At 38.9% G+C, this 12,969-nt stretch overlaps 1 protein-coding gene across 3 annotated transcripts; it reads right to left on the bottom strand.

The window, feature by feature from the left end:
• Positions 1 to 412: 412 nt before the first annotated feature.
• Positions 413 to 12,902, bottom strand: slc5a5 (solute carrier family 5 member 5). 3 transcript variants are annotated; one of them, XM_032526882.1, is made up of 16 exons: positions 12,665 to 12,902; positions 10,794 to 11,181; positions 10,285 to 10,350; positions 10,070 to 10,121; positions 8,832 to 8,899; positions 6,480 to 6,595; positions 5,561 to 5,701; positions 5,068 to 5,197; positions 4,602 to 4,690; positions 3,913 to 4,025; positions 3,570 to 3,640; positions 3,335 to 3,421; positions 2,324 to 2,526; positions 1,755 to 1,852; positions 1,438 to 1,523; positions 413 to 887 (listed from the first exon to the last, which is right to left on the bottom strand). In XM_032526882.1, exons 2-16 carry the CDS (start codon positions 11,139 to 11,141, stop codon positions 786 to 788), a joined length of 1,770 nt encoding a protein of 589 aa, XP_032382773.1. In that variant the 5' UTR covers positions 11,142 to 11,181; positions 12,665 to 12,902; the 3' UTR covers positions 413 to 785. The 3 variants fall into 3 exon arrangements, with proteins under 3 accessions (XP_032382773.1, XP_032382774.1, XP_032382772.1); XM_032526881.1 differs by having other exon boundaries at positions 415 to 887; positions 6,480 to 6,634; XM_032526883.1 differs by lacking the exon at positions 10,794 to 11,181 and having other exon boundaries at positions 414 to 887; positions 6,480 to 6,634.
• Positions 12,903 to 12,969: the final 67 nt, after the last annotated feature.

The following is a 12,969-nucleotide window of genomic DNA, read 5'->3' as shown; positions in this document are numbered from 1 at the left end:
ACTCTGGAATGTGAAGGATGCATAAGCAACCATTAGGTTATTGTCAAATATCGTATTAATTTATACCTAAATCATCATGTACATATACACTTTATAGGCAAACTGAAATTTATATTTAAAACATACAATATTGTCTATAGAACCTACTTTTTATGATGACAAACCTGATCAGTTATCTTCATGATCTGTCTACCTGTGGAGGCGTCCCTGAATCATCCACAGTCCTTTGAAGAACCAAAGAGTGAAGTTTTAACAGGCAACCATTATCTTAGTAGTCACCACTTTCTTACTAGACACACTCACAGGAAATGGTTAATGACCCAGTGTATTCATACAATTGACAGCCAATTTCCAGCCCACTGGGGACTTCATGCATGAATGTAGTCACATACAATGTAATGTGGAATATATTTTATTTATTGTTTTCATAAAGGTTGTGCATTAAGCATGTACTATAAAATCTACTTAAAGTACTACTTACTTACTTACTAAAAGAGTAAAAGTGATGACAACATTGTCAGTTGTACTAGGGAGTATCTGCTACAATGTTACAATTCATGAAACAAGAGTTGAATTACTGTTATTGCACACAGTTTACCTCAGGCCACCTATTAAATTACCACTGTTTGAAGTCTGAAAACTTTAGGAATTAAGAGTTGAGGTTAAACGGTGAGAAAATGAACTGGTGACCAAATTGCTTACTGCCAGTGGAGAGGAAAAGCCACTGTCTTTGCTTTTTGGAATTAAAAAAAGTTCAGTTGTCCAACCTTAACTCTTAGTAGTGATTAAATATTGCCAACATCTGTTGGTTCTTCTACTTCATTTGTGTCTTCTTTATGCAGGTCTTTCAAAGGCACACGCTGTGCTTTATCTGTCGCCTTGAGTACCTGCAAAAAGACCAATATTCTGGCTTTAAAACAATAAGAAATGGACACCAGGTTGCTCTGACACACAGCCTATACTAAACAATAATTCCCAGGTGCACACTCCCTGAACATTATATTGATTGCGACTGTAGTAGTTGTAGGGTAAAGGCTTCTAGAGTTGTTTTAGATGTGATGCTGCATGCACTTATCTACCATATCTGCCATGCGTTGTATTTATAATGTATGCATGCTTGCAACTGCAAACTGTATGCATGTGTAAGTTATTTTTGGTAAGTCACATTCTCATTAGGGGGTGAGCCCCGTTAAAGGTCTGATCCTAGAATTGCCAGGACAGGACATTTGCAGTTTGAGGCTACATGTGAACCCATGAGGTCACAGTCCAGTTTGTTAAGTAGCCCATGATAATACATGGATAATCTCCCGTATTCATTGAGATGTCTGGTTCATTCTGTTCTACTATAAATGTTTCTTCATTCTGTAGGTGTCTCTTTACTAATAAAACAACAGGCACCAATGTCATAAGCTTGTGATATAATAGGACTGTACTTACTTTGCACTCTGATGGGACAGCTACTTGCTTTTTGTTTAGATCCCACCATAACAAACCCTCTTTAATATTATGCCTCTTTGTTGGTCCTGTGTGTAGAGAGAAACAACAGTGTAATGTAATGCAATTCATCAAAACAAATCACAACAGATGCAAATGACAACAGAGTGGAATCATACAAAATGGAGGAACATTAGAAGCTTGTGTCGGATGTAGGTTGGTAAATCTAAATTACTGGCAATTCAGTGTAGTTTATTAAAACATCAGTTCTGAATAGTTTGTCTTGTGTGTCAGGAGTTTTTTCTTGTTTCTCTTCTTACCTGTTGCATAGCTCACAATCAGCCCAACTAACACAACTGAACTAGTTGCCATGGCGCCAAAGTAGAGGTAGGAGATGGCGTACAAGTGAATCAGGCCCCTGGTTTTAGAAAAGAAAAAGTTCATCAAAATAGTTTTATTGCTGTAACATGTATCTATTCTTTGGCAGGACTTAGTCTATTGTTTCACTACTCTACAGTATTAAACACCACATTAAGGAATTAATTTATCATTTATATTTGTATTCCTTTTAATACAAATAAATTGCGATCATAGCTCCATCTTTAACCAATGTAAACCACTTGGGGGAGAAAGGCGTTATTAGGCAACTTAAAGGCCCTTTTAACTGCATTCACACACTATTGCGTCCATGCTAACACAAGGTAACTTAACCCGATTTGTTCAGGTCCTATCCCTTGACAAATCAGCTAGCCTAACCTTAACAACCTAAGATCAATGCCTGACTCCAACCAATCAAGCGGCTTCGCAGGGCGGGACTTGCCCAGAAGTTATGGGATCTACAATAACGCGGGTGAAAGCCGTCTACGCAGGCCTTGTTGAACTCACTGACCCTGGGTCATTGGGATGAAGCGGGGGGGAGATGGAGGGTTGGTCCTGGTGTGGGATGCTGTTCAGGGAGATGTTGCTGGGTCCACATTCCCCTGCGTAGCTGGGCAGGACACCCATGGTATCCTCACTGGGTGGGTAAAGAGTTGAACCAACAGCCAGCCACAGAGAGACACCAAAGCCCACTAACATTCCTGAGAAGGCCCCCTGAAAGACCAAGTTTGACTTTAAACAGAAGACATTGTGGAATTTAAGGCAAACTGGATGCAACCCATCAGTTGGTTTTGGACGGTGCTCATTTTTTGAGATTGGGTTTGTAAGAAAATGTTTACATTACATACTTTGGAAGCGTTTTGTTGCAAAATAAGACATTTCAAATGGAAGGGTAATACCTGTCCTTATATAATGATCAACTTTTGATAAAAAAAAACTTGATAATCTCACAACACACCTAACCTAAAATTACATAAATCAGTACCACCTAACATCAGTGAAAGCAGTCAAAAAATTACTTATTGATGTTGATAACACAGACTGCTGAGGAAATACCGAAAGACTTAATAACTGTCTCGGTAATGGGACAATATGCAGAAACAACTCTTAAAGTTTTTTCTTTAGAAGGATGTGGAAAGCTTTCAACATAGATAGAAGCACTATTTTGGCAATATGCAATTATGCAATGGCCACAAGATGGGACATTGTTTACGAAGGGAGCGGGGGCTGTTTATATCAATTGTTAAGTTTGTTTTAAAGTTGAAGTTCTGACAGAATGAATCCCGTAAGATTTTTTTTCTAATTTATGTGATAAATCATGCAAGAAGCTTTGTGTCCGAAAGAAAGGAAACCAAAGTTTTCCAAAACCTTTGAGACATTCTTCTATGTTCAATCCAAAGCTAATGGCTTTTACCACACTTAAGGATTTAAGGAATGTCCATATTTTTTATTGGTTTTCCTGAACCAGTTAGTCAACAAATGAACTACAATGCACAACACAGATAATAAACAAATCACTCACCAGCCTGTTAGTTGCTGGAACAAACATCCCCAAAATGAATACGCCCAGTAATGGACCACTGACCACACCCATGACAGTGAACGACCCCTGAATAGAGAAGACAAAGGCAGTCAAACACATCACCGAGACTTTATTACAGAATACAAAGTATTGTAGTTGAACTAGTTCAGTTCAGGACCATTTCTCTTTTACTATTATTGTCATAAATGGATTAAATAACATTTAGGTATCATACCTGAAGAACTCCCCAGTCAAGGAAGGAGGAGAGAGCAGCCATGGTGATACAACCAGCGCCGTACAGGAATGCTAAAAGAGAAAAGAGATTAAAAATATAACAACAGAAAGTACTATCCATCCATCCATCCATCTGCTGGGTGGATGTAAAATATAAAATGTGATTGAATGATTATTTAATATGGTTTGTACTCCAAAAAGTAATAGTTGGTGCTAGTGTAAATCAAGTGAGTTTTCTGCCTAATACCATGATTGACTGTTTGTTTTAAAAGAATAGTGGTTACAAGAATTCATACAAGAGTAACAAAACTTAATTAAATGGATGTTTTTGAGGATTGACCTACACAGTCCTTTGGAAACAAGTATCAATTTCTTCTGGGTCATGTGGCGCAGATGAGGTTGCAGCAGATCCTCCATTGTTACTGCAGCCATTGCATTAATACTTGTGGAGGCAGTGCTGTGAAAAAGACGTGGTCAACAGTTATTCCACATCATCAGCTCACTGGTTATGTTTACACGCTATTAATGCTCTTTCTTGTGACTTGTTGAAAAATTCGTTAATCTTGGTAAATACTAAATACTGGTATTTAATCATGATATTGTACCAAAAACAGAGCCAATATTTTTGGTACTTCCACTACTTTTGGTACTTCCACTACTTTAACTAAATTAAAGAAAATTCCAAACTCTATACATTGTTGTTTTAATGGGTTGGAATTTCTTCCAGTGGTAGAATACTTACTCATATTGTTCGCTTAAGTAAAATAACCAAATCAAAAGTAGGAAAATATACTCTATCACAAGTCATAATCCTACTTCAGAAAAGTGCACCACTATTAGCAGAACAATGTACTGACATTAAAAGTACTTGTTCAACAAGTAATGGAGTACAAAGTAAAATATTTCCCTCTGAGTAGAAGTAGGAAGTTGCGTAAAATACAAAAAAGTCTAAGTACCTCAAAATTATACTTAAGTATAGTAATTAAGTAAATGTACTTAGTTCCCATTTAAGGGGGGAGCAATATTGAAATACCTCAGAGTCCCACTGTATGCACAGGCAAGGAAAAGACCTAAAAATCCAGGGTGATCTCGGAATATTTCCAACACAAAGTACGGCATATACTTCATCAGACGAGAGAGAGAGAAAGAGAGAGAGAGAGAGAGAGAGAGAGAGAGAGAGAGAGAGGGAGAGACAGAGGGGGAAGCAATGAAGAAATTAATATCTGTGTTGGAAAAATAAATTATTTCCACTTGTTTTTTATTGAATAACATCTGAAACATTCTGTAAATTAACTGAGTCACCAATCAGTAAAAGTCATTAAAAATTATTAAAAAAAAACTTCAGCCCAGTCAGACTTCATAACCTAAAATGATGGATGATAGACTATCAGGCAAAGAAACCCCTAAAAGTACAGATGTTTCTCTTTTAACAGCTTTATCATTTGAACCCAACAGAGCATCATGCTCTGGTCATGGATCACTGTGAGTGTCTTGTGTACCAGATCGGGGGCAGAAATCCTCCCTGACTTCAGTGGATCACAGTTCATGTTGTAAGCAAACATGACGATGCCGCAGGTTGCTGCACTGCTCACAATGACACACAGACCCACTTGATTCACAAACAACGCCCTGCAATCAAAAGCAAACATCATTATAGTGACCCAGGATTGGTTAAAAGAAATACAAACGAGCCAGAGCATTTTTAGATAGATAGATAGGCAGTGTAGCCAGACCATACTATAGGTCTGGCAAATAGGTCTGGCAATGCGAGACTAGGGCTGTGCTTGCTAGATGGATTGATGTCTTGGCCTGTTGTGCCGTGGTTATTCCACTTGTCATGACACTTATGCATGTCTCTTTAGAAACCTGTAAGTCACAGATGCTACATTTATAAACTCAACCTAAATTCAATTCACAAAAGCTTTTACATTGCTGTTCAAAGCACCTGATACAGTAGGTCTTTATTTGAAAGACGAACAGGTCTCTACTCACCACTTGGCGTCTCTTTCTGTTCTGCAGGAGACGTAGCGCTGGACTTGAGCTTGGTTCACCCCATACATGGATAGCCAAACCAATGCACCTCCAACAGAAAGGCTCCAGAAGGTATAGCGCTGCCGAGGGTCAATACTAAAACTGGTGGAAAATAATACGAACAAATCAGTGACACTCCGCTCTTCACAGCCTCTTTCCATTACAACACTTTGAGTTTAAGTTCAAGTGTTACATAAAACATCTTGAATCTGGGTCCACTTACTAGTTTGTTCCAGGGCTTTTGACAGCATCTCTTGGATGCAAATACTCTTTGAGCAGAGATGGGGGTTACAATTTCCCCCTACATACAAACACCTCAAATCGTTTGCTCAGTTGTCATCTTAGGAATTAATCATGGGCCTTCTTGGTGACAAATTAGCAAACTCTATCCACCAAGGAAGAGATGTGGTTAAAAGCTCAAGAAAAGGTGCATCTGGGTAGTTAATCTGGTTGAGCGTGCGCCACATGTACAGATGCTCAGTACTTCCGTAGCTCCTGCATCACTTGGCTGCATGTCATTCCCCCTCTCTCTTCCCTTTCATGTATTCAGCTGTCTGATCAAATTAATGCCCAAAATTGGTCTCTAAAAACTGAAGAAAAAGCTGGTAAGTGGACCTTGAGTTAGTTTCCCAGGTCAAGAATAAACTTTTTCAGTTGTTCCGATGGAGTGGTAACAAGTGGTATTTTCAATTTTCATCTTTAAATATCAGCTTGAAATAATTTTAAATTGATGCATCATCATTAAAAATAGACTTGATACTATTGCTGAGAATAATAGACTCTAATAACATTCTATGGTGTGAGCATCTTGTTGTGCACAGTAATTTGTGGTTATCCAGATATGTGTAAAAATGAAAGGGGGGAAAAAATGTGTTTTTACTCATTAAAATTAATGCGTGATCCATTTTTGGCAATCTCCAGCACAACTGCAGGACCACCAACCAGAACTGTGCCGTGGATGAAAATGGCCACAAAGCCGGACAACATGACAACAATCTGGAACACATCAGTCCAGATCACAGCTTTGATGCCACCCTGTTATGATTGTAGAGACAGACAGGAAAACACACAACAACATCGGGGAGTTTTACAAAGAAAAACATTTTTGATTAAGGGCAAGATGTGTCGTTCACTTACGCTGTTCCACATGTTTCATTGTCAACATAGACGTCTGTGTGTTAAGAACATGTTCAAACACCCAAACACCCAAACACTCAAACACCGCCTACGTTTTCACATTCACAAAATCAAAGTTGGCATTTTGAAAAGGCTGCCTTTCTCCCTTTTTTCACTAGGCCCTGAAAATTAACAGTGTTGTGTGCCTGCTTAATCAATTTCAGTATAATGTTTAGTTTATTTGATTATTATTTGATGAGTATAAAATGGCATACGTCTGGTAAATTGGTTTATGGGTTCACAGTGTTTTTGCTATGGTTCTGTGATGTGGGTTTGGCTGATTAGGTCCTTTCAGCAGAGAGGGGCTGGGCACTCGTAAGGTGTAGGTAAGATAGTTCTTCAGTAAATGACATGTTTCATCATCTCTGGGTTGGCTAGTGTTGTGGGTGCACATACTATATGTATGAATAGTAATGTCAGCAGTAACTGATCTATGTAAAATAATGGTATTTTTTAGGATCCAGAGTGTTAATGTTATTCTTAAGCTCACCCCACGATCACCTGTGTAGGTGGTAGGTTCCAATTAAGTGAGGCTGAGTGGTCAAAAGTGCCTTCAGGGTGCTTGGCTGGTTCTTCTTGGGGTGCCGACAGGAATCATATGATGATGATTTATAAAGCTATGACACAATCAAATTTCTATTACGGGTGTCTTGCATATGGATCAGCAGCTAGGTAACTTAGATGTGGTTCAGTCTAGGGATTTAAGGTTATGTACTAGGGCATTCCGGACTATACCGATGGGGGAGGTTCCACTGAGGCTGTGACTTACAAAATTGGTATTAAATTAAAGCTCTAAGTGAGTTGGGAATTAAAAATATTTTCCTTGAAAACTTTGACGTATGATGGCCCCCCACCACTTCATCGGCCTTTGCATGAGGTGGTGGTGTGGCAGGCATGCTTGTCGTATTGTTTTTGTAAAGTTCAAAAAATTGTCAGACGTCTTAGATGGGTTTTTAACCCCATTCAACCATCCAACATGCAATTTGGATGAAACAAACTTGCGTCTTACTCACAACCAACTCAAGAAACAACACCCGATAACCACACACTGAAATTAAAACAGGAGAAGAATCCTTGGTAGTCCTGCCTCGTCTAACTGTGGCATTGCTTATGACTGACACACTAGGCAGACGTCAAAGAACTAGTGGCAACAAAGGCCCAATGTTGCGTCGTAAGTGTCTTGGCCAAACATACAGTAGACATTCCAATAGTTCAATCCTGGGGGCATCATCTTTTCTTATCTTTTCAGCTAAGGACAACGAGGGCAGCCTACTGTACATGGAGCGCACACTCTGATGGCTGAGCTAGAAGTCACTCAATTTTTTACCAGTTTTGACTGCTCTATATTGGGTATTGGATTGATCAGATGAGATGAAGATGAACAATCAGAAGAGTTGAATTGGCTAAAAAAAGCCAACAAGGGTGGACTATTGTAGACTGTCCACCTAAAAAACAAAAAACAAAAGTAGTTTGTTCTAAACGTAACTAATTAGTGTTGGTGCCTAAACATGACCAAATGAATTTTGTGCCTAAACCTAACCACACTGTGACTGTTTCACAAAGTTAATGACGTGTTTAAAACTGCAACTCGTACATTCTCTGAAAAAGTCTGATAAGGTCGTTTTTCCTCCCAGCACTAGAGGCGCTAATTTGAAACACTTGTGGGTTGTATTAGAGGGCAGGAATAAACATCCAATATCGTTGTATGGTTAGGAGGACTTGTTGACTAATGGCAATGGTGCAGGATTCACCAAAAATACCAGGGCTGCTAACGGCCCAAATTTAACCGACTGCCAACGATCTCCCTGGTGTGTCAGCAGCTTTAAAAGTCACGGTAGCATTGACCATACTGCTGGCATGCACTGTTAAATCTTCAAAGGCTAGAGTGACAAAATCAATGCAAACGTGAAGCCTGTTTTAAAAGCATTGTGACTCCTGCTATTATGAATTTCTGTATGCACATTTAAATCTTGACAGAAATCAGTCCAGTCTGGTTAAGAGTGTCTCCCCTACATGCCATGCAGCTTTGATTAGATGGAAAGAAATATTTCCTTACCAGTGTGGTGTACAGGGTGCAAATGGTCCCAGTAGAAAACAGAGACACCCACATATTGAGTCCAGTAGCTAAAAAAACAACCCACAGTATTAATGTGTTCACATGGAATCTTGCCTAATTTACCACCTTATTCTTAAACTATAGAACATGACTAGTCATTAACAGTGTTTTAACAGCATTCACCACACTCTGCTGACTCTGAATGGTTTTGAGCACACATTTCAATTGACATCACAATGTGTGATGTAAAAAACACCCCAACTGGAAATAATTGGCAAGTATGAATTGTTCTCTCTGCAGCAGTTAAAAAAAAATGGTTTATTTAAACTTTCTTTTTAGAATATGTGAACCATTTAGATGAAAATTGTTATGAGGTTAAACTTTTGTGTGGTTGTTTGCTGAACATGTGTACACGCCGTGTGAAAGTACATTACTGTCTGAGAGATATAGTCCCAAAGAAGAGTGTGATGTTTGCTTAATATAATGTAGGTACCAAGCAGAATGTCACATTTAAGATGATTATACTTAGATGCATTGTTGCAACTGGTAATGGTAGAGCTAATTTCAATTACTTTATATACCACTGGGTACTTTAATCCATAAATATACATCAAGATTTATTGGTTGATTATATTTCGTTTTAATAATCTGACTCTGCAAAGTGTAACTAAAGCTTTAAGTATATATTTTGTGGAGTGAAAAGCACAATATTTGCATAAAGAATGCAATGGATCTGTTCCTAAAGGTTTACCTTGCCAGGTCTTAGATGTTTTTCTCACACATGTAATAAAGGTGTGAATTTATGGAGAAAATCATGTATTACTTAGTATCTGTCCATGATGGACAAAACATCACAGAGTTGTGGCAATTATAACCAAAATGTCAAATTAATGAAAACATCCAGTTAATGCTCGCAGACTATAGGGCTATTGTTCAGAAATGGTCGATCCTGTGACTTCATAAAATCCATTTTAACAAAAAGAAACATTGCCCATTATGGTACTTTTTTTTCAGCTCTTTTACGTTTTCACACTGTAGTCAAGCCTCTCAAAATACACCAACACACACTCGTGAGCTCCCTTCTGCAGTTTTTTCTGCATGCTTTTACAACTTGTAGACAGCCAATCAATCACCAGCATTATTAGATATTGGTAAAAGCATGCTTCATGCTAATTGGCTCATTGATGCTGAGGTATTGAATGACAAGTCATTTTTCAATACTCGGCCATCTCTCCTACCTTGGTTGAGGATCAAGGCAGGTGCATAGATGACAATCCCTGTGTAAAGCAGCTGGGGAAATGAAACACAAGGAATTTAGCAAACACAGTGACAGCTTGGTTTGTGAATCTGAAGCAAAGCAAATATTATTACAAGGATTGTTCTCTAAATGTGACACGCTCTTGAAAAACACTGAATAAAACTTTGACTTGGATCAGAGAACATCATGTTTTACCGTTGCCACAAGAAACTGGACACTCCCCAACAGCTGCATCCCTCTGCCAAATCTCATCTTCAGATACTGTGACAGGCAGATGGCTAGAGTTACAATACAGCAAAGTATCTCTGCGCACATCCCTCATCCTTCCTCACCTCTTATATTCATCCCACACATCAGACCCACAGGTGCATTTCAACATTGTGATGGTCTAACCCTCTTTCTACACTATGATTGGCTAGAAATACTTGCTCTTACTTTGGGTATTTTAACGATTCATTATTTTGTGTTCAGTAAGTTTAAGCCCTCAAATCAAACCATTGTCTCTTATAATTCTCCCAAGAAGTCTGCTTTTTACATAGTTTGGTCCAAAAAACTTTAACCCATACCATCAAATTTGAATATTTTATGTCTAACTCTTTAGCAAACAGGTCACATGAAACTGAAATATATGATTTTCACCAGAACACATTTTTTACAAGATGCTCCTGTTCAATTCACAACAATAACTGGAAGGTCATCGTGACCTGATTTGTGCTGGTGATGCCCAGTCGAAAGAAAACTGGCAGGAAGAAGTAAGCTGTCAGCAGGGAGTTGATGCTTTGTCCAAGGCACATGTAGAGGAATTTAAAGCCATAGCGAGAAGCCTCAGCGGGAACACCTATAACCTGGACTGCTGACATAAAACTGGCACAGAGCGACAGCCCAACAGGCACTGCTGACAAGCTCCGACTCCCGGTGAAGAAGTCATTAGCAGTGGCTCCCCCCGGGCTCTTCTTCAGGGCATGGAAGAGTCCGATGGCCATAGAAACAGACAACATGGCAGCAAAGACTGCATAGTCGGCTAGAACGAAGCCTGCAAACTGCTCTTCCATTATCTTTCTTTGATGCCCTCTGCCTTGTAGTTTGGTTGATCTGTCAGTGTGAATTAGAGTCAATTAGTGACCATGTAATGACTGATGGAGACACAAGGCATATATGTTTTTTAGTCATGAATGATTTAGTGCTTTTTGTTCTATGGTGCTTTATTGTATTAGATTGTCTTGTATTGTTTTTTTGTATTTTCTTATTAAGTTTTGTGGTTTTTATCTAGGCCATCTAGGGACGGCCATTGCAATTTAGCTTAGGCTATAAATGGTGTGTATCATTGGTTTACATTCATACCCCTATACAAACAAAAGTTAAATAAAATTGAATCTGTTCTGAGTGATAACCGTTATAGACAGTGGTAAAAAGCAAAAGAGGGGTATCACTTCATGTAGTCTTGCTTTGCCGAAACCTCCTCCAAAGCGTGCTGGAGGGTCTGACTACTCCAAATAGCATTTGGGGATGGGAGGAAAATGTGATTTGGTTTACTGGCATTTCTTTAAACCAATCACAATTGTTTGGGGTGGCGCTAAGCACAGAGAAAAACTGCAATCTAGTTGCAAAATAACCTTGGAAGGAAGTTGTTTTGGTGGAACATGTACATTTAGAAGTTGTTTTAGTCGTGCAATAGACAACTCAGATTGGACAGATAGTCTAGCTAACTGCTGTCTGGATTTACCATGCAGAGATCTGAGAAAAGGTTAATAAATCAACTGCAGTTTATAAATGCCAACAAAAAGGAAGCCCAAGGCAATCCGGCCTAAATGAGTGAAATCCGGCGGATTTTCCATCAGCAACGGAGCAATCCCGGAAGTGGAGCATCAAGGATATAAACCTTATTGCGTGCAACAATTTGTAATATTATAACTGGGGATTTTACTACTTTGAGTAGTAGTGTAAAAGAATAACATTAAATAATGGTTGCTAACAATAATGTAATGTATTGTCTGTTCCTGTGGCTCAGAAGGAAAACGGGGTTGTCCACCAATTTAACAAGGTTGGCTGTTTGATTCCCTCCTTAGGAATTAATCATGGGCCTTCTTGGTGACAAATTAGACAAATTAAAATTGTTTGGTCCTCCTCTCCACATGTAAAGTATAAAACACTGAACCCCAAAGTGCTCCTGATGTCCAGGCCAGAACCTCCATGCATCAGTGTGTGAATGAGAGGTTAATTGCTATAGATGTAGTCCATTTACCACGTAGAGAAGCTATACTATGTAAACATGCTCCTACCACAATATCCTTTCAATTATCCTACGTAAAGTAAGTTCAGATGGTATTATTGTGAATACTCTATAACATGTAGCCTATGTACTCTGAATATGACACATTCATAAAGGTTATAACCTCTATAAATGTGTCATATTCGAAGTTGATTGGATTAAGAGTACTATAGCTAAAAGGCCACATATCACATTCTTTTGCTGTAAATAAGAAAGACAAGTTGATAGAAACCTGCTACTGAAGATAAATCTACACATTATTTTCTTATCAGAAATTTGAATTAAAATTTCAAAAGGCTCACTCACTTCAGTCCGGTTGCTTCCACTGGAATGTGCTGACAGTCTTCTTCACTCCACAGCAGCTGCTTCGCCTCCAAACACCTTCTTTACTATGTGCGTAAGGCGTGCGCTCATCGTGAAAGTTCCCTTGGGAGTTTGTCAGGAAGTTTGCACAGTCAGGTGTTCCCAGTGTGTGACCAAAAGTAAAATGATGTTCAAGTGTCTCATGTTGAGGAGCGCAGGGTCCTGCTGGAGCCTCCTTTCTGCAGCATATCACTCCAGTTTGTGTGTGTGTGTGTGTGTGTATGTGTGTGTGTGTGTGTATGTGTGTG

Source organism: Etheostoma spectabile, chromosome 9 (assembly GCF_008692095.1).
Source record: "Etheostoma spectabile isolate EspeVRDwgs_2016 chromosome 9, UIUC_Espe_1.0, whole genome shotgun sequence".
NCBI lineage: Eukaryota > Metazoa > Chordata > Actinopteri > Perciformes > Percidae > Etheostoma > Etheostoma spectabile.
The sequence above is the reverse complement of the archived record's forward strand: the minus strand, read 5'-3'. Positions and strand labels throughout refer to the sequence as shown.

Coding starts and splice junctions, on each gene's coding strand:
- slc5a5 (XM_032526881.1), bottom strand. CDS start 11,141: ATGGAAGAGCAGTTTGCAGGCTTCGTTCTAGCCGACTATGCAGTCTTT. Junction 4,691..5,067: donor GGATTTCTGCCCCCGATCTG/GTACACAAGACA, acceptor CGTCTGATGAAG/TATATGCCGTACTTTGTGTT. Junction 3,641..3,912: donor ACTTGTTTCCAAAGGACTGT/GTAGGTCAATCC, acceptor TTTCTCTTTTAG/CATTCCTGTACGGCGCTGGT.